Genomic DNA, 24,928 nt, shown 5'->3' with positions numbered 1-24,928 from the left:
ATTTTTTTTACCACATCAAAATTCTATGTTATTGTGTCAAAATATGTTAATAGATTTTATGTTTGACATTCTTAACCTTACTATTTAGAATTATTTTCAATTTAATAGATTCAAGAAGAAACCAAATCACTTTAAACTTTAATTTTTATACGAATTAAAAAAGATGACATAGTTGAAGATTTTATATGTTATATATAATTCTTCAATTTTGCAATATTGAATTACTTCAATTTCTTACTCAAGAATTATTTGCCCCCTAAGCATACATATGATATCATTAAAAGAAAGTTTGAAAATAAAATTTTAAATAGTTTTATTTAAAGGGTGAAATTATTTTTGTTGAAAGAAAATATAAAAAATTTGTAGAAGAATTGTTTTTCAGAAAGTTTTCTTTCACACAAAGAAAGTAAACATTCATACTTGACTATCTCATATTTCATGCCGTATTTTTTATAGTAAACTTTTTAATGAAAACCAAGATTGTATGAAAACAAAACTTTAATAAATAGAAAAGAGTTACGTGAGTTGAAGTTAATCCACTCTACCAAATTAGAGAGCCTTGTGGTGTGACACGTTTGAGAACAGAGCATAGCAGAACAGAGCAGAAGACAGAGCAGAACACTCTTGGTTCTTCTTTTGTCTCTCTCGAAAACAACCTATTATTCTCTCCGCCCCTCTTTAATTCAGTGCCTGTTTACTTTTTTCTTGTTCCTTTTCTATTTCTTTTTTATGCAAATATGGGGGAAGAGGTGCGTGTAACCAATTTGCATAATAGAGACGGTGGAAACGAAGATCAGAACCAGGAATTCGACATTTATCCTTTGAGTAGTTACTATTTTGGATCCAAAGATACCATTCCCTTCAAAGACCACACTCTACATCATCACCTTCTCAGGATCCAATCCAAGTTCTTTTCTTTCTCCCTTATCCTCTGTTTACTTCTTATTTCAATGTCGTTCTTATCTTCTCTTATACTTTTTTTAATTTTTTTTTTGGTTAGCTATGCTGCCAGTGGGTTACGAACTTCTGTGGAGGCTGTCTTACTGGTTCGTTGCTTCTTTCTTTTATCAAATTTCTCTTTATAATTTTGATTTTGTTAAAAGATCAATTTTTTAGGAATATTAAGCAACTGGTCGTGTATTTTGCAATATTTTGGAGTGTCTTTCTGAATATTCTTACCTTGTCACGTGAGGTCTATATTCTGTTCCAAACTTCCTTTAGCAAGTCAAGTTTGAAACTTTTTATTGAAAGACTGAGATTGGGGAAGGCCTGATTCACTTAATTTTCATTCTGGTTTATGGGTCTGTTTCTGTGAATGTTATGAATGTCTACTTAAGACTTTTAGGAGAAGAGAAGAAAATATAGATGTTCCCATATCAGCTTTTTCATATTCATTTTTTTTAAATTATACATAAACTATTAGAAGTGCTTTATTTTTTCATTTATTTACCCAAAGAGATCCTGTTTGATAATCTTCATCTTAGCTATTGGGCATTTGATTTCAACAAATTATACATATGGGTCAGAGTTATCCAATATGATTCTGAACTGAGTACATGAATGCTGTTGTATCAGGTTGAATTGTTCAAACATCCACACTTGTTGCTTTTGCAAGTAAGAAATTCCATCTATAAACTTCCCGGTGGTAGATTAAGGCCAGGCGAATCAGGTAATAGAGGAAATGAAAAGCTTTGAGGATTTTTTTTGTGATTTTTTATACTGAAGATGAAATTTGTGAATTTGTAGATACTGATGGATTGAAGCGTAAGCTGACAAGGAAGCTTTCTGTTGATGAAGATGGAGATGGTTCAGAATGGGAGGTATTGTATTACACTTGTGCTTGTGCATTTTCACTTGTCATTACAAGCTCACATCATATAGAGCAGCTGAACCGTAATTTGGTTGGTTCAGGTTGGTGAATGCCTTGGAATGTGGTGGAGACCTGATTTTAAAACATTATTGTATCCTTTCTTGCCACCAAATGTAAAACAGCCAAAGGTACATATTTTCATTGGTTTGTTTATAAAAGTTCCGATAAGGGATGTCCTAGTTTCATAGTCTTGGTTGCTGGTGTAGGAGTGTACAAAAGTGTTCCTTGTGAAGTTGCCTGCCAGTACGAAGTTCATTGTACCCAAGAACATGAGGTTGCTTGCAGTTCCATTGTGCCAAGTTCATGAAAATCAAAAGGTACAGACTAAGAAAATGTAGGACAGAATGTGAAGACATTTTTTGCTCCTCAGACTTGGTTAATTTATGGGGTTTAACTTCTTTACCTGTTCATTTTGCAGACATATGGGCAAATAATATCAGGGGTTCCACAGCTTCTGTCGAAATTCTCTTTCAACATGTTGGAATCTTGATATTTGATCCATTTGGCAGGCAGTCACAGCCTCTCTGCTAATGAGGCTTCTCTCCTTAGCATCTGCTCCTCATTTAATGGTGGACACGGACTTTGTATATATTATAACTTTCTATACCAAAAATCAGACTCTAATGTTCAAAATAGATACATACATCATGCCTGTATTCTTAGTGTGACATTTTGTTCAGAGTTATGGAGTTGTTATAGGTTATTTCGTTCTCACCTTTCTTTTTACCTTACATATCATTATATTCACATCATAACTCAGACTATGATATTATATATGTTTGGGGTGTTGGGGGTTACCAACTTTGGGGTTTGGGAACTTCATTTCAATTTTATTATTTTTATTTTTCTTATAGGTTTCCTTATCCTGTGAAAAATCACAGCATAAATGATTATATAACGAGGTTTTAGTGACATGTAAAAGCTGGTGGAAAATCCAAAATCTAAAAGGAGAACGATAATATGTAGATAATGTTTTTTTTTTCATTGTTTTTGGTTGTGATGGGTTGACTTAAAGTGATTTTTTTTTAAATTATGAGTTGATGAGATAGAGTTGTATTAAAATTGGGTTTTCTAATGGTTTTCATCCATTTTTAGAGTTTGAATTGGAATGCAACAAAAAATAGAAAAAAAAAAACAAAAAATAGAAACAAATTAGTTCATTGAAAAATGTAAAATTTTTTAGGAAAGAAAATGTTTTTCTAAAGTTCTTATTTGGAAGATTATGATTTTGAGTACGATTTTAAGTGTTGTGTTATCAATTCGAATTAATTTAATTTCTATAGCATTATTGTAAAAAATGAAATTTAAAGTGTCATTTGAATATGATAAGATGTTGAAACGAAAAAAAAAAACAAGAAAAAAATACTGTGATCAAAGATTTTTATACTAAATATTTTTAAAATTGTTAGGAATCAAGCTTTTCTGCTTATATGATACGGGGTATGCTAGATTAAGACATGAATTTCTCCTATCTTATAACATTACTATAGTTAAAATTAATTAATATGTATGATAAACAAAGTGATATACATATATATATATATATATAAATAATTAAGACATGTGAATTTCTCTTCTCCTATCTTATGACATTACATTAAACAAAGTTATCATATAAATGATATATATATATATATATATATATATATATATATATATATATATATATATATATATATGAATCTAAAGTAATAAAAAAAACTTATTATTTTGTAGATGGTTAAACTGAATTATTAAGGTTAATTTATTTAAATTAACTAATTTAAAACAAACCATGTCTAAAGACAATAAAAATTATTTTATAATCTTTATAGATGATTTTTTAAATACACCAAAGTTTATTCAATTAAATATAAAGATGAAGTTTTTGAAGTGTTTTTAACTTATAAAGTAGTAGTTGAAAGTCAATTGGATAAAAAAATTAAGAGGATTATATAAGATAAAGATGGTGAATATGTATTATTTAATAAATTTTGTGTTAGAGAAGATATTATCTATGAAGTAACTCCATTATATTCACCTAAGTCTAATCAAATAACCGAGAAAAAAAATAAAGCTCTTAAGAAAATGATGAATAACATGCTTATTAGTTCTAGTGTGTCTGATAATATTTAGGGAGAAACCCTTCTTACTACATTTTACAAAATAGGATAATCGATAAGAAAATCAGTGAAGTTGTGGAAATGTTATCAACTTAATCTTAAATACTTAAAGTGTGGTGGTGCCTAGCTAAGGTCATGTTATCTGATCCTAAGAAAAGGAAAATATGCTCTAAAACTTCTGAGTGCATGTTTTTAGGCTATGATGAACATAGTGTTGGTTATAAATTTCTTGTTCTTAAAAGTAATGTGATTAAGCATAATACTATTGTGGAGATGAAAAATGCAAAGTTTTTTAAAAATGTGTTTTCTCTTAAAAGTTAGTGAGACATATGAACCTGTTGATAATAATAGTGATTCCATGTGTGAACGTTTAAGAAGAAGTAAAAGATAGAGGAAGAAAACTTCTTTTGGAGATGATTTTATACGTATCTCGTTGATAACGATCCAACTAGCTTTGTAGAAGCTATTAGTGCTCCTGATACAAAATAGTGGATAAAGTCATTAGGATTGAAATTGAATCAATTAAGAAAAATAATACTTGAACCTTAGTAGATTTGACTAAATGAACAAAATCCATTAGTTATAAGAGGATCTTTAAGAAAAAATATGATTTTAGAAACATTGAGGTGAACGAGACTTAAGTCACTTGAAAACAAACAAGTGAAGGTAATTCAACCTTTTTTATTGAAGATCTCATGAATAAGGTTTATATGCGTAAAAATAAGTCACTTGTTAGTTTTGATAGCACTAAATTGATTTTAATCAATTATGTCCTATGGTGTGTATGAAAGTGTTAGAGACTGCATTATAAGAGGTTAAACTTTGTAATTAAAATTCTATGTAGTGTAAGAATTTTAGTTAAAATAAAGTTTTTAATGATTTTCATATCCTTTACGGGGGGTGTATGGTTTGCAACATACACTTGATGATATCACTTATATGAGTGTTGAGTTAGATCGCTTGTATGAGATCTTGGCATGATCTTAAGAGCACTCATGAATATTAGGCACATACATGACCTAATAAGTGCAACACAACGATAATAGTAAGGAATATGAGGGTGTATTGTGATTGATAAACCACTAACACACGTCAAGTGTCCTTGGTTTATATAGCTTGATATACCAATTACACTGTGTGTTAAGTTTCTCGATCTAGAATTGGTTCATATAACTTGTTATACCAACTTTGATGCACTACATCTTTTGAGACCCAAGTTTTTTCTTCTTCTTTCAATCTTTCTTTCTTATATTTTGCAATATGTGGGGGATTGTTATAAAACCTGTGTTTTATACATATTGCAAAAGTTTCTTGCCTCTCTTCTTGGTCCAGCTCGTGTTGATTGAGCTTGTGTGACTGAACTCGTGTGGTCGACCTCATGTGTGGCTGAGCTTGTGTGTGTTTGTTGGTAGCATCAACAAACTTATTAGTCAAGCCTTCTCCTGCAAGACTCAAAAAGTTGCATGTGATAATTCCAAAACACAGAACACACCTTCTCAAGCTTTCCCTTTCATGTCTCTTTGCTTCCTTCATTCTTTTCTCGTACTTATAATATCCTAGGTCTTATTTACTCTTGAAAGAGATTACTTGTTAGTTTTGATATCTTTGATTTTTCGAAAAGTTCTTGTTATATCTTAGAGGACTTGTGCAACACATTTTAGTAAGAACAGTGGATTTATACGTCTCGAGAAATTTTTGTTTTGATTTTGTTAGCATTTTACAATATATTTGATGTAGCTAGAACATCTTAAATGGAAGAAGACACTCATCAAATTTAAAACCCACAAAAATAATGAATGTAAATAAAGAAAAAACAAATGATTTTAAGTGTAAACGATAAGTAAATGTGATAAATTTTCTACATGGATAGCTTCTAAGGAAGTTTATCTAACACTTAGTATTTGGTTATCATTTGAGGTTATTATGGATTTCAAAAAGTTGTTTTATTTTAAGAAGTTATATCCAATGAAAAAGAAAAAAAAAAGTTAAATGTGTTTTTAATTTCTAAATTTAAACACGAATTTTGAATTTGTTGTTGTCTCAAACTTTAATACATTTTGGTTCATAAACATGGATATAGTCATTTTAACCTAATAAGGTCAATATTTTTGTATTTATTAATTGGTGTTTTAGATTGATTTTACCGCTAGAACATGTCAAAATGGTGTAAACAACATCCTCAAACACATTTGACACATCAAAAAAACTTTAATGCAATTGGGTTATAAGGACTACATTTATTCATTTTTAAAGTTCTAGAATCAAATTATATCAAAGTTTGGGACAAAATTCAAGGATTAAAAATATATTTAACCTAAAGAAAAACATAGGTTTGTCACCATTAAGGACAATAATAAGTAAAGTCTTATGTTTGTTCTTGTCGTTGGTACTTAATAGGTACAAAACTTTTTGTTGGATTAAGCACAACCAAACCACCATACTTTGATTGTAATTGATTTTCATGACTCTATCATAAGGAAATTAATGTCACCTACAATATTTGTCTTCTCAACAATTGCCTTTTTAAGAATGAAGCTCTTTTATTTTGACTTGATCCACCTAATATGTCATGGGATAATTGTCAGAATATGCAATAATGTTATCGTTAACAATTGTCTCAACTTGTGACTTTGACTATGATATCAATTGTTGGATAACAAGTAGATAAAAAAAGTTGTGAGTAATAGTTAAACCATAACTATTTCTAGTTATGTGCATATCAACAAAAATATTATGATTTGATTGACACTTATCTAAACTTCGTCACGAAAAAATTAATGTCACTTATAATACTTTTTGTCTCATCCACGTCCTTATTAAGTAATGATATATTTGTATCTACATTTGTACTTGATCAAATATTTATTAAATAATTCATAAAAAAAATAAAATCAAAGCAAAGCAAGCAAAGTATTATATTTTCAAGAATTCAATTTCAAAAGATCACGCACTTTCTTCTCTTTAATGCCAAATACATTTAAAAACTATAATTGTGTATAGATTTCATAATAGAATACATATAATACTTAATAAATTAAGAGTCTCTTGATAATTTAAAATGAGAATGATACGTGTATACTCATTATGTCTTCATTATGTTCTTATACATGATTTGAAAAGTTAGATATTACCCGTATTCTTATTTATATTTGGTTAATCATTCTCTACCAACATGAAAATAAGTTTGAACAATAAATGTGAGATTGATTTTATTTTCCATCACTTGTCTCCATCTTAAAAAAAGAACATTGACAATCACTAAAAATATTCCTTTAAAATTCTTATATAAAGAAAAGACGAAATGCATACCATCCCACAGAATCCCTCGACATAAAAATAAGATTATATAACTCCTTAACATAAAAACATTATATAACTAATATTTAGGTATTTATTTTGTATTTTACAAAAGTCGTATTTCATTAATATTTGAGAATTTAAATTACATTATGAAACAGTTATTACAAGACGAAAATAGATGAAGATATTATGAAGGAAATTGCAAGGACAAAAGCAAGGTACAGTTGTGGGACCAATTTTTGGAGAGAGTTGGAAAAGATTAGGTTTGATTTGGCATTTATTTGTTTGATTTAGGAACATTGATGGCTGCCCTAACGCAAGGTCGGTCGGTCTTCCTTTCAACATCAAAGGAAATGGATCAGAAGAGACCATAAAGAAAGTCAGTCTTCCATTTCCTTCATTTTTTCCAACCACGTGCTTTTTCTAAGCTTCCTTCAAATACACTCTATTTCATTTTATCTCATTTTATCTCACAATGTTTTAAATGTTTACAAAATGCTTTACATTCAAAGGATAACTTTCCTTTATATCAAAATCATATTATACATGTTTTTATTTAGATTTAATTAATTTTTTAAGTTCATGCTTAATTTAGATATTTTTAACTAATATTTTATTAAATTTTTGTGGATGATGAAACGAGATCATCCCTGTTAATCGAAAAATAATAAAAACTCAATTGAAAAATATAATAATTTTTAGTATTTAATAAACACAAAAATTAAATACAAGCTTAACTAAAAATATTCAAATTTATTAGAGACTTAAAACTTAATTAACTTTTTTATTTTTTACATGTAAGTGTGCTATAAGTAAACTCAACATTTTATCTCTTATATACTAGTAAAAACACATTTATGTTTACTTTTTTTTATCATAATAAAAAATAATAAAATTATTGTTATTATTATTACTATTTTAAAATTAAATATAAATAATTTTTATAATTTTATCATAAGTAAATTTTATTTATTTTGTAGGTAATTTTTTAATTAAAAATAGTTAAATTTATTACTTAAAAGATAATACTGATAAAATAATTATTTTAATTAAAAAAATTATTTAAAGAATAAAATTGGAAAATAAAGATGGATACCAAAAAAAATCTCCTTTATATATATCACAAATATTAAATTAAAAATATAATCAACTTTATAAATACTTTTCTTTTCTTTGGAAGCTAACCTAAACACACTTGATTACTTTAACTAATTTATTTTTCAAGTGTTGTGATATGGCGTTCAAATGGTTTGGTACAACATTATTCTTTGGTGAATAAATGTGAACCCATGTTGTTTAATTTTTTTCTCTTGTACAGTGTTCAATGAGGAAAATTTGAACTGGTAGAGTGGTTAATTTGTTGTTTTCTGATGGATTATTCATAAGTTTAATAATCAGCTAATTAATTGAGACTAACCTATAAAATACAACCAATTCAACGTTGAAAAACTTTAAACAAATGAAGTGTAGCAGTTAATTATTGGAAAATTTTGTAGGATTTGCGTTTGTGTTCACAAGAGACGAGGGAAATATGAAATAATAAGGCAAGTTACTCTTCTTAGCTTCAATTCTTCCACATATAAACCAACAAAAATCAATGTTAATGAAGTGTATTAAATAATGGAATATGATGAAAAATGGTAATAATTCTTTAAAAAAATCATTGTTATATATATATATATATATATTTATTTGTTTGTTTATTACCACAAGAAAAAAAAAGTGAATATTCATATTCTTTCGTTTTGAATAAAGGTTTATTTTCATATGTTTAAGAAAAATGATATTTTAATACACAATAAATTTTTTATATTCATTTAATTTTTTTATAATTATTTTATATTTATAATCTATATCAAATAAATGTAAATGTTTACAAAGTTAACATTACTTACAAGTTAAAATTAGTTTAATAATAATTTATGTACATAGTTCACCCTTTATTCATTAAGAAGATTACCTATGATAGAAACACTAACTCTCAATCATTATTTATATGCGCTTATCGATTTCAATAATATTATCTAAATAAACTTAAAATTAAAACTCATTTTTATTATTAAATTAAAAGTATTAGGAAAACAGAATGCGAGCAATTTTATACCTTATTTAATCAGCATCACTAATTATTCCTTAACAATAAATTCTAATCAATACTAAAAATTGTGTGTTAGAAATGATATCTTAAAATAAAGTATTACTTCTTTTGACACAGAATCAAAAACACAAATTTGAGTGAGATAATATTTTAAAGGCAAAGTCTATAAACTTCAAAACAATAAGCCAAATAGTTAATAATTATATATTAACAATTCAACGTTAAAAATATTTGCAACCATGCAAATAAATATTGTTTATAACAATTTAATTATTAGATAAAGTTTTACTTGTTTCCTAAATAGTCTTGGTGTTCACACGTGTATGATTATCTATAATGCATGTCACGATATTACAAAATTGTGACCACTTCAAAGACTACTTGTCATAAACAAACGTGTAAACTTTTTGTATTAAAAGATTCTTTTACTACTTTGATTTTTCATAATTATTACCTAAAAATTTATATTTATATAAACTTTTTATTGTTTATTGATTAATTAACAATGCATGAAAAACATATTAAAAGGATGGTATTATTTTGTAAATATGTGGTAATAATCCACTAGTGTGTGTGTGTGTGTATATATATATATATATATATATATATATATATAATTTTATATTTTAAGGAATCATTTCTTTAAATTTAACTAATTTTTATTTAAATTTTTTAAATTTAATCATTTTATTACAAAATAAATAAAAGTTATTTATAATAAAATTATAAAAATTATTTTGTTTTTGTGATTATAATAATAACAATAATAATAATTTTATTATTTTTATTATCATGTAAACATATATGAGCACGACAGATATGGTTTCATTAATATTCATATAGTAATAATAACGTCGCCTCTAATTGTATAATTTTGTAGTAGTATTATAAACATTATCACCTCTAACTATGAACCTTTGACGACTTTTTTATTCTCGGCTCTATATATAAAAGATTTCTTAAAAAGAATAAAATTTGATAATGAAACTCTTACACCAAGAATGAGAACAAGCTGTTATAGTCTATATCAATTCTTAGACTTTTGTTTTTAAGAAAGAACATTATTTTTGTTCATTGATATATAAAAGAGTGTTTGTATCTTGTTAGGAAATATTCCTTTCTAGTGAGTAAAATACGTTATTATTTATATTACAATATTTGTTTCAAAATGTTTTAGTTATGGATTGTTAAATCCAATTAAAATGCAGAGAAAAAGAAAAGGGTGACTTTGTTATTAGTTTTTTCTCCTTTCTAGATTGAGGACATGAAGATCAGAGAAAGCATGAACATTAATAATGATTATTCATATTCGAATAACCCATTTGTAATTAACTGAATCCAAAATTATTCATATCCAAATAATCTAACAAATTAAATAGTCAAACTAAATATTAAAATATTAAATTTGAATTATATTAGATTAACAATGTTGACCCGAGCTTGACTACTTGTTTAACTCTAATGTTCAATTTAAAAAACACATACACATAACATAATTCTACAAGGAAATGTTCCATTTCTAATTTAGAACTTGTTAAATGTCTAACTTTCTTGTTAATCATTCAATTTTGATGGTTATTTAATTAATTTCCTTAAATTTTGAAATGTTGATATATCTCAAATTGTTAATTTGTGAATAAGTAGGAAAAAATATTAGATGTTAAAATACTAAGTTTTAGTATATAGATCCTAACTATTTTGATGATGATACTCAAACGAAAATTTAGTAAGAAACACGGAGTTAAGAGTAATTTAACACTTTTAAAAGTTTACTCGTTAAATTTAATCAATCAACAAAAAATAAGGAATTGTGTTTGAATGAAACTGGTTAAGTGAATTAAATTCTGTGAGTGAAATTGAAGTTGTAAAATTTAAGTGTCATTAGAGAAAATTATCTAAGCTAATTCAGTTTGCTCGTTAAATCTTGAGAAAAATCTTAAAAATAAAGAATTTACTTTTGAAATTAACCAAAAGTAATTAGCTCAACGGAAAGTGTGTAGGATGATTTTGGAATTAAAAGCTATAACCTGTTGAATTTCTGTTTATTCATATACTTCTCATAATATAAGGACCTAATGTCTTCACTTTTAAAGCTGTGTACTAAACAGAAATTCATCTCTTAACGTAGAGACGAAGTAAACATTTAAATCTAAAAAAAAAGCATCATGGGACTCAGGGGAGAAAAATATACAAAAATAACTCTATTAAAATAATTGAAAAAGTTTGAAAATGAATCATCCCCTTTGTCTCTAATGATCTTCATGATATATATATATATATATATATATATATAATAACACGGAGAATTAAATTAAATTACGCAAGCTATAATTTTTAAAATAAAATTTTATAAGTAATGATGACGTTAGTTTCCATCACTCAAAGATAATTAATTGCATCATCAAGACCCATTTATTTTATTTCATGAAGATAGTAATCTGGATGTGCGTGTCAGTGGAGTGGGAAAAATCTGTAACATGAAAACCTTGATTATATATGTGTCCATAGTTTTCCACGAATTATTAAATAAAAAATTGGTCTTTTAATAGAATTTGCAACTGCACGTGAGAACACTCCCATAAAGAAAAAGGGACAGTGAAAAAGGAGAAAGACTATTAATACGAGACGCGCGTACAATGTCTGAAATGTCAACACAAGTCTTCGTCTTCAAACTTCAAAGCTCATTTCTTTACTTTTTTTATTATGATCCTTCTTCTTACCAACCTATTGCAACTTCAACTTTAACATCACAATCTTCAAAATACACTATAAATCTTTCACTTTCAACTCAGTTACTTGCACATAATATATACTATAATTACTTACTTTCCCTCATATTTTTTCATCGTATTTATACATAATCTTACTATATCTACGTATAAAGAAGGTTTTTTTTTTTTTCTCGGAGCTGGGGGACTCAACTGGGAGCTCATAATCATGAAGAAAGGGAGCTTAAGCTCCGGTCTCAAACTCACTGTTCCTGCATCTGATTGGGGTTCATTTACCAAGTTTTTGTGAGCCTCTCTTTTGATTCAATGTGTTTGTTTTGTGTATGGTTTTGGCTGATTCGAATTGTGGCTATTTTGGTGTGGTAGGTCTGAGTCTGAAAATGAAACGTTCCAGGCAGGGGACTTGCTTGTCGACAAGGAAGGTGTTCGAGTTGTTTCTGAGAAGGAAGTGGAAGCTGTAACATTTTTCTCTTTAACGTTCTATGTTTTGCACTTTATTAGTTCCCTCTTTGAAAAATGTGTATGTTCAATTGGGTTGGTAAGTTGTTTCTCTTTTGGATTTGATCTTTTGATACTTATGAAATGCTTCCTCTGACAAGAAGGGGTTCCTGAACTTGTGTTGTTCGACAAAATGCGGCACTTTTTGTTTAGAAGAAGAAAGAGACTTTTCTTAAGATGGATTATCTGGTTTTTCTCCCTTATAATAAGATATTGTTTAAAAGAAAATTGGATTTGGAACATAGTGAGAAGGGGGTTGAATTTAATTTTTCTCTGACATTCGTTTTGTCTATAAGCAAACGGAACACAGGCTGCAAGCTGATGAAATTAAAGATTTTGTTCTGGAGACATTGTTCAATTTATGAAATGCTGAATCCATTTAGTTTATAATTTCATTTATTTTCTATCTAAAACAAAATTTGTTTTTGTTGTTTTCTAGACTTAAGAAATTTGTCTTGGTTTCTACCAGAATGTTGTGTGAACTTCTAGAGTCAACAGAATGTGCCAAAGCGTCATCCTTACTCTGCTTTTTTTTTAGTTTGTGTTTTTAACTCGTCAGTCATGGTGTAAACTGCTGAGCGTTTTGGGAAATTTGCAGGTTTCTAGAAAAACACTTTTGCATAAACTTATTTTTATATGTAAGGGAGAGATATAGTTAGAGAGAGAAGTATGAAATTAGATGATTCATATGGTAGTTAGAAATAGAGAAATAATGAATTATAAAAGGGTAAAGAGTAATCTATCTTGCTTTTACCCTATGCAATGTTATGATCTCAATTTCTCTGCATTACTTTGATCCTTGATACAAGAGGTTTGAATTTTGGAGTTCCTGTTTAGTAGTATTTTGTTTGGTCAATACACTTTTGAAAACAGGTTACATCAGAACTGAATTCTGATGATTTTGATTTTTAGTTTAATATCTGTGCTGTTTTCAGCCACCACCAATCACGCCACTAGACAACCAGTTGAATCTGGCAGATATTGATACAATCAAAGTGATTGGAAAAGGAAATGGAGGGATAGTGCAATTGGTGCAACACAAATGGACTAATCAATTTTTTGCATTGAAGGTATACTGCATACATACATTGTTTTGAGCTAGCATCTTCTGTTTCTTTTATCATTGTTTTTGTTTAGTCATGTCAACCCAAGTCATAATTTCAAAGGTAAAATCATTTTCATTCTCCATTAAATCCATTTCATGGAGAATTTAGATTTTGTGATATTAAATTTTTTTTCTCCATGAAATTAGTGAGAGTCAAGGGAACATAAGGTTTCAGGAAGTTTTGATCTTAAAAAGGGTTTAACAAATTGGTTTCCTAAGGTGTAAGTTCATTCATTCAACTAGTTAGTTTTGTTGCAGTTGCTTTTTTTTTTCATTATATCTAAAATACCATATCGTTCATTCAACATTAGACCTGTTGATGTCACTGAACATAAATCATTGAGATGTGGATAACTTAATCAGTTAAAGGGGACAAATTCAGGTAATGATCAGAAGACTACAGTCATAATTTTACAGGATATTAAATGTATTAATTCCATTAATTTAATATCCGTATTTTGGTGTTACGTGAATAAGAGACTGTTTCTATGTTTTGTAAAGGGAAAGTTATAATGAAAAGTTGAAAAATAGTTGTATAATGATCCTAAATTTACAATAGAAAAGATAAAGGAAAGGTTTGTTTTGATTTTCAATCTTTTATATTGAATATTCTAGTATTCTTGTGCATGAAAATAATTAATTTGATAGATGTGGTTGGTCTCTCTCATTGATTTTTGACCACATTTTCCATAGAGTTCTCTTATCTCTTCCTTCTTTGAGTTAGACTTGAGAAAGAAGGGACCATGAAGAAAAAAAAAATATTTTTCATCCCTATACTTCATCTTAATTTTTTACACACTCTATTTTATATAGCTTCATTCTATTTGAGTTTTCTCTCCATAGTTTCGTGCTGGTTAGTTTTTGGTCCAATTTCTTACTAGACATGATTTTTTCAGCCCTCCAGCCTACACAAATCTACCCCATGGAAGTTTGGGTCAAAGTGTGGGTAGGTCCACACACAGTCAACATACGTTCTTTCTTTCTTTTCTTTCATTAGTGTATACAATTGTTTGTGTTTTGAATATGACTAAATATTTATGTTCATTATTGGTTTTATAGCATATTAAATGTGTTCTTGATTTAGGAAATTCATATGAATATTGAGGAGCCTATTCACAGGCAGATAGCACTTGAGCTAAAAATTAATCAATCAGCACAATGTCCTTATGTTGTTGTCTGCTACCAGTCATTCTACCATAATGGTGTCATATCAATCATATTTGAGTACATGGACGGAGGGTCCTTAGAAGATCTTCTGAACAAAGTTAAAAAAATTCCAGAGTCATATCTTGCTGCCATCTGCAAGCAGGTAAGAAATAAGACATTGCACTTCATCCTTGCACCATCTGATTTTTTCTCTTTTCATTCCTAACTAGACTATATGCTCCTTTCTTTGTTTTATCACTACAATGTAGGTGCTGAAGGGTTTAATGTATCTTCACCATGAAAAATACATTATCCACAGGGACTTAAAACCTTCTAATCTGCTAATAAATCATAGAGGGGAGGTAAAGATTACTGACTTTGGTGTAAGCATAGTCATGGAAAATACATCTGGTCAAGCAAATACTTTCATTGGCACACACAGCTATATGTCTGTGAGTAACACAAGCAAGTGTATCTATCATTTTTCCTCTTGGCAATTACATTTGCCACCATTTCATGGAATACAACTTGTCCATCGTGCTCATTTTGCAGCCAGAGAGAATCACTACTGACCAGAGTGGCTACGACTACAAAAGTGACATATGGAGCTTGGGACTGATTTTGCTCAAGTGTGCCACGGGGCAGTTTCCATATACACCACCAGATCAACTTGAAGGATGGGAAAATATTTTCCAGCTTATTGAAGTCATTGTTGAAAAACCTTCCCCCACTGCTCCACCAGAAGATTTTTCTCCAGAATTTTGCTCATTTATCTCAGCATGGTATACATTAACTATGTTTCAGTAACCAAATCATATAGCCTCAACCAACTTTTCTCACTAGAAGACAATTAAAACAAAAACAGTCTCATCCTTAAATTAGTTGCGATACTAAGAGCCTACAATTCAAAAGCAGAATGAGTATGTAGCCAAAACATGTAGTCTGTCTAATGGTATGAGGCCTTATGTTCATATTTTGTAATATAGTATATCTAAATGTGTCTGAAGCCCTTTATATTTTTTAAGATATCTTATATAATTTCATTGAACAAATCCTCCTGTGTTTAAACATATCTTAGAGATTGGACCTCCAATCACCATATAATCAGCTATTTTGAAATAAATTTTGTAACTGTGCGTTTTATGAGTCTTCTGATCATCCTTTTGTCTTTGTGTTTAGTTTGCAGAAAAATCCAAGAGATAGACCGTCTGCTCGTGACCTTATAGTATGCATAATCTTAACTATATGAGTAACGCATGTAAAACATATCAAATACTCGTTCTTACTGTGGATATCTCTGATTTAAATTTCAGAACCATCCTTTTATCAAATTGTATGAGGAGGACTTGAATGTGGATCTTTCAACTTATTTCTACAACGCAGGATCTACACTTGCAACCATATAGAACATGGTATGTTTCCGTCCTGGACTTTATTCAAAGGTAATAGAGTTTGTGCTATGTATCATTTGTGCTATGTATCACTTCACTAGGTATTCTTGAATGCAAATTACCACAAACAGAATGTGTTGATCTGTCACTGTAGTTGTTTCTATATGGAGGGAGCAAAGAAAGCCAAGGTTTTAAATTGCATGCGGTTGAAATTTTGTAACTCTAAATATTGTAAAAAATTAAGGGGTAAATACAGCTGATGCAGTCACTTAATGTTGCAGTCAAAATTGCAATCGCAGACTGCTTTTTAAAACCTTGGTAACTGCTATAGGTACTCATGCTTCGACACTCAGATTATCTGATTGATTTCTAATTTTTTATTGAAATGATCATTTGTTTTTAAAGTTTGTATTGTGCTACTTAATGGATTGGAATACTCTTCTATAGCCAATGTCATACATTTGCAGATATTATTACCTAAACTCCAAGTAAACGTGGAATGTGCTGGTTTGCTTCCAAGTTTCCAAGTCTCCATAGTAAATATACGAGGCCCTTTCACATAAACACACAGTTCTGAGCAGTGAACGTTATGGCATTCTCTGTGAACTTGGCAAATGGCAAGTTCTACTGTCACTTTATATGTAATTGCAATTTATATTCCTTTACTTGGTGGAGGATCCCCAGTTGCCATGACCAGAATTTGCAGAATGGAGCCAGCGAAACCAGCTTCTATGATTATGTCAAGGCATATTACTGTGTTGCCAAGATAGAGTCAAATGTTTTATAGCACAAACTCTTCAGAGAAATTTATACACTCATTTGAAAATAACCAATAATATATTCAGTAGTGGTTGGGATGATTATTTGAGAAGACAATCTGAAACTTTTACAACATTGTTCATTAAAAATTAATTTAACTTTCTGATGGGGGCAGCACCAGAGTGACACCTTAAGGTGAGGCATCCCTGTGCGCAACAAATTCTGGCATACAATGCATAGCCCTGTTGAAAAACTGAAGGGCCAACATAATAAATAAATAAATATGGTAAGGACTAAAAGATACTTGTAGAATGGAATACATTTGAGAAATATTCCAGATAAAGGGTTATCTATTTTATTCTTTTTTCTTGAATTTTCTTTGGGGCTTCAAGTCTATAACAATGACAGAGATGTTATCTTTGCTTCCTCTTTGAAGGGCAAGTCTAGATAGATACTCTGCAGCATACCGAGCTGCAGGGTCAGGTCCTTGGCCTTGTTGTGATGATGAGTTGTTGCCATTCTTCTTATGCCAAAGAAGGATTCTCCTTCTTGCAAAGTCACAGGCTTCTTCATTTGTCATGACATCCCATAATCCATCACTGGCCAGAATGAGGCACTCATCGTTTTTGTCTCTCTGGATACACTTCACTTCTGGCTCTGGAATTACCCATGGTTTTAAGTACCTGTCACCTTTTAAGTAACAATAGCCAAATTTACATTCAGCAACACATTATACACTCTATATATCAAGTTTTTCATTTAAACAAGTTTTTCGTTTAAACAGTCTAAAATGTGAACGGAGTTCAAATTTGGTGATATTTGAAAAAGAGCAAAATAAGGAAAAGATATGAGAAGACTAATGGAGAAACCATTTGATAACAAAACAAAAGCTTTATGATATGTGTTTTCAGAAAAAGCTAAATATAAACATTGTGAGTATATTTGAGATCACAAGTCCAGTTAAACCTGATTATTTCTACTATTACTCACTGTTTTTAACTTATTAAAAGGCTCATTCATGAAATAATGTTATAAGTTTTTAAGTTATATCAGACTTAACACAGAAAGAGAGCTGAGCATGCCAAATTCCAAATATTCAAGTCCGATTAGATTATCCATAAATAAATTTTTGCACCTGTATAAATTGGTGCTATAAAACAACACAGTAAACACATACCTATGGATCTTGACACTGCCAAAACACCTAGAACTCGGTACCCATTCCATTGTATGACCCTTCCTCCTGAAGCTTCTATCCTTTCCCATTCATCTTCTCTATTTGGCTGCAAAAGGTGAAATACAATTTCTTCCATGAGATAACTAGAGCTTCTAATAATAGTCCATTACACAAATTGAAGCATGAACAAAATTTATATAGTTCTTTTCTTTGGTACCATTATTCAATCAGAATTAGAACTTCATCTCCAAATTCAACATTGATTTCAAATGTCAATTACTAAGGCGAAACTCCAATTTTAATTAAAGAACAACACCATAAACCTATGTAAGTGTATGCAAATATTGTCCTTGAAAAGAATGTCTTACTTTGTGATCATCAGACAATGGCATTGCTTCTTTTCCGCGACACAAGACAGCTCTTGAATCTCCACAGTTTGCAACTATTATGTGAGTTTGAGTCAAAAGGGCAACCACAGCAGTGGAGCCAACAGCCTCAGAAGCAAGAGGTTCAACACTTGCTCCATTATCTTCACCAACCCCTCCAACCTCATCATCTACTTTGTGAAAGCAATTGGAGAATGCCTTCTTCCATTGGTTCTCCCAGTTTTCTCTCCCATTCTGTTCATCAAAACTCGATTGTGCAGTTGTTATCTCATCAACCAACACTGAATGAAGATGTTCCCGGCAGTAATCGGCAACCTATGAAAACATCACCCCCCATGTGACATGGAATGGAATAAGGAGTAACTTGGATGATACAATTGAAAGGAAGTGTTTTAAGGCATACCTGACAGCCCCCATGTCCATCATACACGCCAAAAAAGTGGGCTGGTGAAAAGTTTGAGTTTTCACTCAGATAATCATCCATTACCATCATTGAAGGAGCTTGAAAAAGATGAGGCCTAACAGCAATAGCATCTTCCATCTCCTCTCTCCTTCCACAAACCGATGAGCAACCCCATAGTGGGGTAGTACTGATGGCACCACTCAATTCCAAGCATGTTGCCTTCTCCGGCATCTCATGAACCACAGAAATTGGTTTTTTATCAGACTCATCTGATCCACTTCCATCTTCACTCTCATGCCCCCTAGCAACAGAAACCATGTTCTGCAGTGGCTCTATAGCTGCACCTGGCGGCTCAGTCAAACCTGCCCTTCCATGAACTGTGTTATCATCAACCTTTATGGTGATAGGTGAACTTATTTCACAACAATTAGCCACAGAAACAGAAGATTCCTCCCTACAAGGACTAGTTTTGTCAGCAGGAGCCGATTGAGAGATAGGCTCACACTTAAAATCCTTAGCCAACAATGATTGGTTTTCTTTTCTTGCCTGCTTTAGGTTTTCAGCATGGAAACAATTATTGTTTCCTTGACTTACCATTTCTGAGACAAGGTCAGCTCCAACCTGGTTGTTCTTTGCTTCTGAAGACACTTTAATTTGGGGTTGAGGACCACTATCTGTGTGATTTTCACTTTCAATTGCAGGATTTAATATTAATACTGGTGCAGTGTTTGCCCTGAGCTTTAGGCCAGTTATCTCCATGTGGGTTGTCACTGATGGATCTTTTTGTATTAAATTCCCAAGTGAGAATGGCACTGCAACCGTCGAAGTTATTTCCTCCATAGGTTGTATTTATACCTTGTTTCAAATAGCCTTATCCTATTTCAAATAACCCTATCAACAAAACCTCTTCTCAATGACAAGTTCAATTGGCACATACACACCAAGAAGATTCCTACGGCAAGAAATTAAAAGATCTCAGAACAAATCTCCTCTACAGTGTAACAAGACCCGTTTTAGACATAAAAAGTTCAAAATCAAAGGTTATATTGAAACAGTGAAGCTAGATGCTAGAATAGTCCTATCATAGACCCTTTCTCTATTTAAACCCCAGCGGAGAACAGTCCAAAAAATCTTTAATTTCTCTACCCCTCAAAAATCTTTGATAAATTCCTGGAACAGAAGGAAATAGATGATTCAAGAAACCCAAATCCAAATCATTGTCAAAGTCAGTGCCTTGTCTCTCTCTAGCAAACAAGGGGACAAGGGAAATGGGGTCATCAAAAAATTAGAAACAAGAAAACGAGGACAAGAACAAATAGTAGAAACTAGAGGAGAAGTTCCTTGGATCTGAGGGAAACAACATCCACCATTGAAATTGAATTTCCCTGGTTTTACCTCTTGTGTTCCTTTCATGTGTCAACAACAACATGGCCACCCATCCTCATGTCAACTTCAACCTACTTTATGCCATTGCTACCTCTAATAAATTAGATACTTCCATTTGTTTCTTTCTTCAATGCATTCAGACTAATCTCTTGAAACAGTAAAAGCGCAGAGTTGTTGCTTACCTTCATAAAATGAAAAAGGGACCAAAACCTCAGCAAGTAGATGATGCCAAACCCATTATTGGACTATCTGCATCAAACTTTAGACAATCAAACATGTGTATGTATTTTCTTCACCCTTTTCTTTACTCCCAAAACAACAAAAACTGAATATAAAATGCACTCTCTACTCTCAACTCTCAACCAATGAAAACAAACACCCAACAGATGATTCATGATTGGTTGCCTTTTATCTTCAATAAAAAAGGCAGAAAACAATAGAATTCTTCCAGAAAATGTTTTGTTTTCTTCACCAACCAAAGAAAAAAAATGGAAAATAATTGTACTGTAAAAGGCTTCATTCACACTTGTTCCCGTGCTTAATGATTCAAGAGCATGACACGTAGCACTTTCGTTTCGTTTTTTAGTTGGTCGGTTTGGTTAGGTTACATCATTCCCTAACAAATATCTAAAAGGAACACTTTCTTTAATATCAACGAAATCTGCACAAGATTTTGGACGTGAAAGTCTTCCTTTCTAACTCTCATCCATTCCTATCTTTTTGCAAACGTGCTTTCTTTTACAATATTGTTCCAAATGGTGATCATGTTAACCATAGTCTGCATAACATTATTTTATGCATTTTGTGTAAGGAAAATCTTGGGAATTCAAATAGAGGGTAATTCTCGAGTAAAAATAATAATTGAAGGACGACCTGAAAAGTCATTAAGGTTTGAGATAAATATGATTTTTTTTTTAGTCTCTGTATAATGTTTTATTTCTTTATTTTTATTCAACGTGAAATTTAAATTCAGACTTAGATTCTTAACATCTTAATCTAAATGTCACAAAAATAATTAAAATTACAACATTGAGACAATAAATCGAACAATCATCTTGCAAAATAATTAAATCAATTTATAATAAAATATAATTATTATTAATTAAGTAATAATCAGACTGTTATTAATTAAAAGAAATTTCAAAAAATTTATAAATATAAATAAAATGATAAATAATTATATTTAATATGTATTATTTATTTAATAGTGGAATTTTTATTAACTTTAACATTAAAATACTTTATACAAATAATCTCCAAATATAAACGAACGATTAGGATGAACGCTAACATAAGAAGAAACGTTCAGATCTTCAAGAATGTGTAACACAAAGTGTTGATCTCGATTTATAGCCGAAAATGTTTGAATTGTTTTACATGTGTTGTTGGACTTGGTGTTGTGTTGTGTTTGTGGGTGAATTTAATCTTAGTAAAAATAAAAGAGAACGGAAGTAGAGGACGTAAGAGTTAGAGGACATGTGCGTGACGATGAATAGAAAGATCCCCAAGGCCTAGGGGAGATGCACGAACGAATATAATACACCAATTAAACATTTACATCTTCAACATAGATAAGGATCAGGTGATTTAGGTCACACAAAAAGATTAAAAATTGCACTCATTTCAATATTATATTATCTTTCCGTTGATTTATCCCAATAAAGTTATGAGAGATGATGTATGAAGAATAAGCTGTTAGTATGTGGGTATTATCTTAATACACACAAATATTCGTATTCACTCAATATGAGTAATACCTTTACACAACCAGAATGTGAGAATCTGCATAATCATCGATTGTTAAAAAATTATATGAAATTTAGAATAGACGGATTCACACTCATCCTATTCCTTTGCCGTCCCTGTAGAGATTAAATATTATTTCACATCAAAACAAAATCTTATTTTTCCACCTTTCTTAATATTCTATTAATTACTTCATAGTAATTAATTAATTTCATTAACTTTATTCAATTTTAGAGTTAATCTATCGGATTTTGCCTAGTTATAATGATTTTTAAAATACTTTTTTTCTTATTTATTCTTAGAACGTTTCTTTTATACGCTTAGCACTTTTTCTGTTTACAGTTGTTAACTGTTTTGCGTGTTGGTTTTTTCTTTTTCCTTTTGTATGTAATACGTGTAAGATAAGCTTTTGAGCTATTTTTTCCAATAACATCTTTTCCTTCTTTGTTTCCTCTCATCCCTGAGGTTCTGTGCTTTCCTTCTTGTCACGTCTGTCTGTGGAATCCTTTCTTTAAGCTTTCTCATACCATACAATGCCATGATCTCTAACATTTATTATTAAAATTACATATAAATAAAACAAGACTTACAAATTTCTTCTAATTTAACTTATGTCTTTCATCAAGTAAAAGAGGAAGTGTTGTTTTTAGTTAGATGAAGTGTTTTAAAGTATAAAGTTAAAAAAAAATTGTTTTTCTCAATTTATTTTTTAAAGTATAAGAAATAATCTTTTTTTAAAATGTATTTTGTTAACTTTTTTTTTTCAAAACTTTTCTATTGAAATATAAGTTTTTCGAGTTCAAGAAATTAAAAGAATAAAAATAAATATTTTTTCTGGATAATTTAACATGGGAATACACATTATAAAAATAAATTAGCAAAAGCTAATGTTTCTTAAAACAATAATTTAGTTAAAAATTATAAAGTGTATTAATAAATTTAATTTAGTTTTCCATTAATACTAGAAGAATTAAGGTCATTAATAATAAGCATGTTTTAAGAAGTACATAATGAAAATCCTACTATACAAAATATGTGTGGAGGGTTAATTCGCTTTTAAGTTGTTCTATGTCCTTCTAAATGTCATTCACAATCTTTTTGTTTGAGTGGAACTGAATTAAGATTTTTAGAAAGTAAATTTTACTCTGATATCTTTATTTTTTATTTTTTATTGTCTCGAAAATGCTATCTAAATCAGCGTTCAAAATATTATCTAAACTTTTTTCTGAAAAAAAAACAATTAAAATTTTATCAAGGATAAAAAAGTTAAAAAGTACATTAAAAATAAAATCTAACAATTTATCATTCTAACCATATCTAAACCCTAATATTTTTATATAGAACAAATATCCACTAAAGGGCAAAAGGTTTGGTGGCCTACATAGTGTCATTTTTCAGCACGTTCCCTTACCCAAAACCAAGGGAAAAGCATAGATAAACAAAACCAACGAGAATGGTGGTGTCACTTAAAAGCTTCATGTGTGCATTAATGATGAATTAGGCAACTTTCACCATTTCATAATTTCATTATCACTACTAATGATTTCCTTCCTACAATACTTACAAAAACACTTGGCAAAAAGGATCTTTTGTCCATACCCAATTTCTAAGTCTAGCTTTATCAACTTGGAGAGAAAATGGGAGGATAAAAAGAAGCAATGATGTGATTTCTTGACATTAATAAGAAAAATGCTGATGTCTATAGATTGTGAAGGAGAAAGAAAAGTCATACGGGAAATGGCTTCAATACATGTATCAACATGCAATACACAGGATGAACTTAGAAAAGGTTATAATTTTATAATGATTAACGAAACACTCTTATGTATAATCGTAAAAAAGGAAATTCTTATTTTAGGCCTTGTTTAAGGTGGTTGTAATTTTTCAGTTTTTAGTTTTTAAACGTGAGTTTAAAAACTAGTTGTTTTGATAAGAGAGGGTTTGAATGATTTGAAATTGATTTAAAAATAATGTTAGAACCATTTCGAAAACATAATAAAAAGATTTCCTAATTCTAATTTTAAGTTTTCCTAATTCTCACCTTTTTCAACATTTCTCCTTTTTTTGTCCTGTATCAACTCTTTCTAAGAGAATAAGTTCATGAAAGTGAATCAAACTTTGTGAATGAGTATTACAAGTTCCAGTATCCCAGAAAAGATAAGCTATGTGTTATTTGCATGACTGATTTATTCATTTCAGATTACAGAAGAAATTAAATTCATTTTATATACTTCCAGACATACTTAGTTACATAATACTTGTAATTATTCTAATTGATTGAATTCATTTAAGGAATTATTTTGGGAAGAGCATGCATTTTATAAACTATCTTATCCACACAAATTGTTAAAATGGGTATAAAATCGTTGTTAATACATGCATAGCTAAATGATAGGATTCAGCAACGATTTAGAACCATCTTTAAACCTTAACATAGGATTCTCACTGTAAATGAGATACTTCAACGATTCAAGGTGTAAATAATTTGCCTTTTGTTTTTTAATTTCTAAACGTACTTTCAACTTGCATAACTGCTGCAAATTCCACTACCAGTCCATTTTTTTCAGTGCATTCAAATTTATTGATTTGAAGCAGATACCACAGCAAAAACGAACCAAATCAGTGTTAAAATCACACAAGAACAAAAAGAGGTTCGATTTAGGTTCAGTCTCAACATAGAGCAATAATCCTGTAAGGGAAATATATGTACTTACATAGAGAATGGCAGGCTTGAGGAAGACAACCATACAAATAAGCGATTAGTCATCCATGTAGAATATCCAACTTATTTTGGGCAGAGATATCTGAAGGAATTTTATTACAAGATCAACA

At 29.9% G+C, this 24,928-nt stretch overlaps 3 protein-coding genes across 13 annotated transcripts; 2 read left to right on the top strand and 1 right to left on the bottom strand.

Moving 5' to 3' along the window:
* Window positions 1-551: 551 nt before the first annotated feature.
* On the top strand, window positions 552-2,584 carry LOC108331013 (pre-mRNA cleavage factor Im 25 kDa subunit 1). The gene is made up of 7 exons (XM_017565623.2): window positions 552-907; window positions 1,001-1,046; window positions 1,576-1,669; window positions 1,747-1,820; window positions 1,912-1,998; window positions 2,077-2,187; window positions 2,289-2,584. Exons 1-7 carry the CDS (start codon window positions 738-740, stop codon window positions 2,358-2,360), a joined length of 654 nt encoding a protein of 217 aa, XP_017421112.1. The 5' UTR covers window positions 552-737; the 3' UTR covers window positions 2,361-2,584.
* A 9,443-nt stretch (window positions 2,585-12,027) lies between these two features.
* LOC108331641 (mitogen-activated protein kinase kinase 2-like) lies at window positions 12,028-17,690 on the top strand. 5 transcript variants are annotated; one of them, XR_001832403.2, is made up of 10 exons: window positions 12,029-12,384; window positions 12,466-12,556; window positions 13,533-13,667; window positions 14,787-15,011; window positions 15,118-15,300; window positions 15,401-15,630; window positions 16,028-16,073; window positions 16,162-16,260; window positions 16,341-16,570; window positions 16,707-17,690. XR_001832403.2 is itself a non-coding variant. In XM_052875937.1 (9 exons), the coding sequence occupies exons 1-8, from the start codon at window positions 12,308-12,310 to the stop codon at window positions 16,252-16,254; spliced, it is 990 nt and encodes a 329-aa protein (XP_052731897.1). In that variant the 5' UTR covers window positions 12,028-12,307; the 3' UTR covers window positions 16,255-16,260; window positions 16,707-17,690. The 5 variants fall into 5 exon arrangements, 3 of the variants coding, with proteins under 3 accessions (XP_052731897.1, XP_017421956.1, XP_017421955.1); XM_052875937.1 differs by lacking the exon at window positions 16,341-16,570 and having other exon boundaries at window positions 12,028-12,384; window positions 15,118-15,210; XR_008248264.1 differs by having other exon boundaries at window positions 16,162-16,570.
* Window positions 17,118-20,934, bottom strand: LOC108331640 (probable protein phosphatase 2C 6). 7 transcript variants are annotated; one of them, XM_017566464.2, is made up of 5 exons: window positions 20,533-20,934; window positions 18,965-19,916; window positions 18,544-18,876; window positions 18,176-18,281; window positions 17,118-17,688 (listed from the first exon to the last, which is right to left on the bottom strand). In XM_017566464.2, the coding sequence occupies exons 2-5, from the start codon at window positions 19,802-19,804 to the stop codon at window positions 17,354-17,356; spliced, it is 1,614 nt and encodes a 537-aa protein (XP_017421953.1). In that variant the 5' UTR covers window positions 19,805-19,916; window positions 20,533-20,934; the 3' UTR covers window positions 17,118-17,353. The 7 variants fall into 7 exon arrangements, with proteins under 7 accessions (XP_017421953.1, XP_017421954.1, XP_052731894.1 ...); XM_017566465.2 differs by having other exon boundaries at window positions 18,965-19,855; XM_052875934.1 differs by having other exon boundaries at window positions 18,965-19,840.
* Between the last annotated feature and the right edge of the window lie 3,994 nt (window positions 20,935-24,928).

This window comes from Vigna angularis, chromosome 4 (genome assembly GCF_016808095.1).
Source record: "Vigna angularis cultivar LongXiaoDou No.4 chromosome 4, ASM1680809v1, whole genome shotgun sequence".
In the NCBI taxonomy this organism is placed as follows: domain Eukaryota; kingdom Viridiplantae; phylum Streptophyta; class Magnoliopsida; order Fabales; family Fabaceae; genus Vigna; species Vigna angularis.
This window is presented reverse-complemented; position numbering and strand designations above follow the sequence as displayed.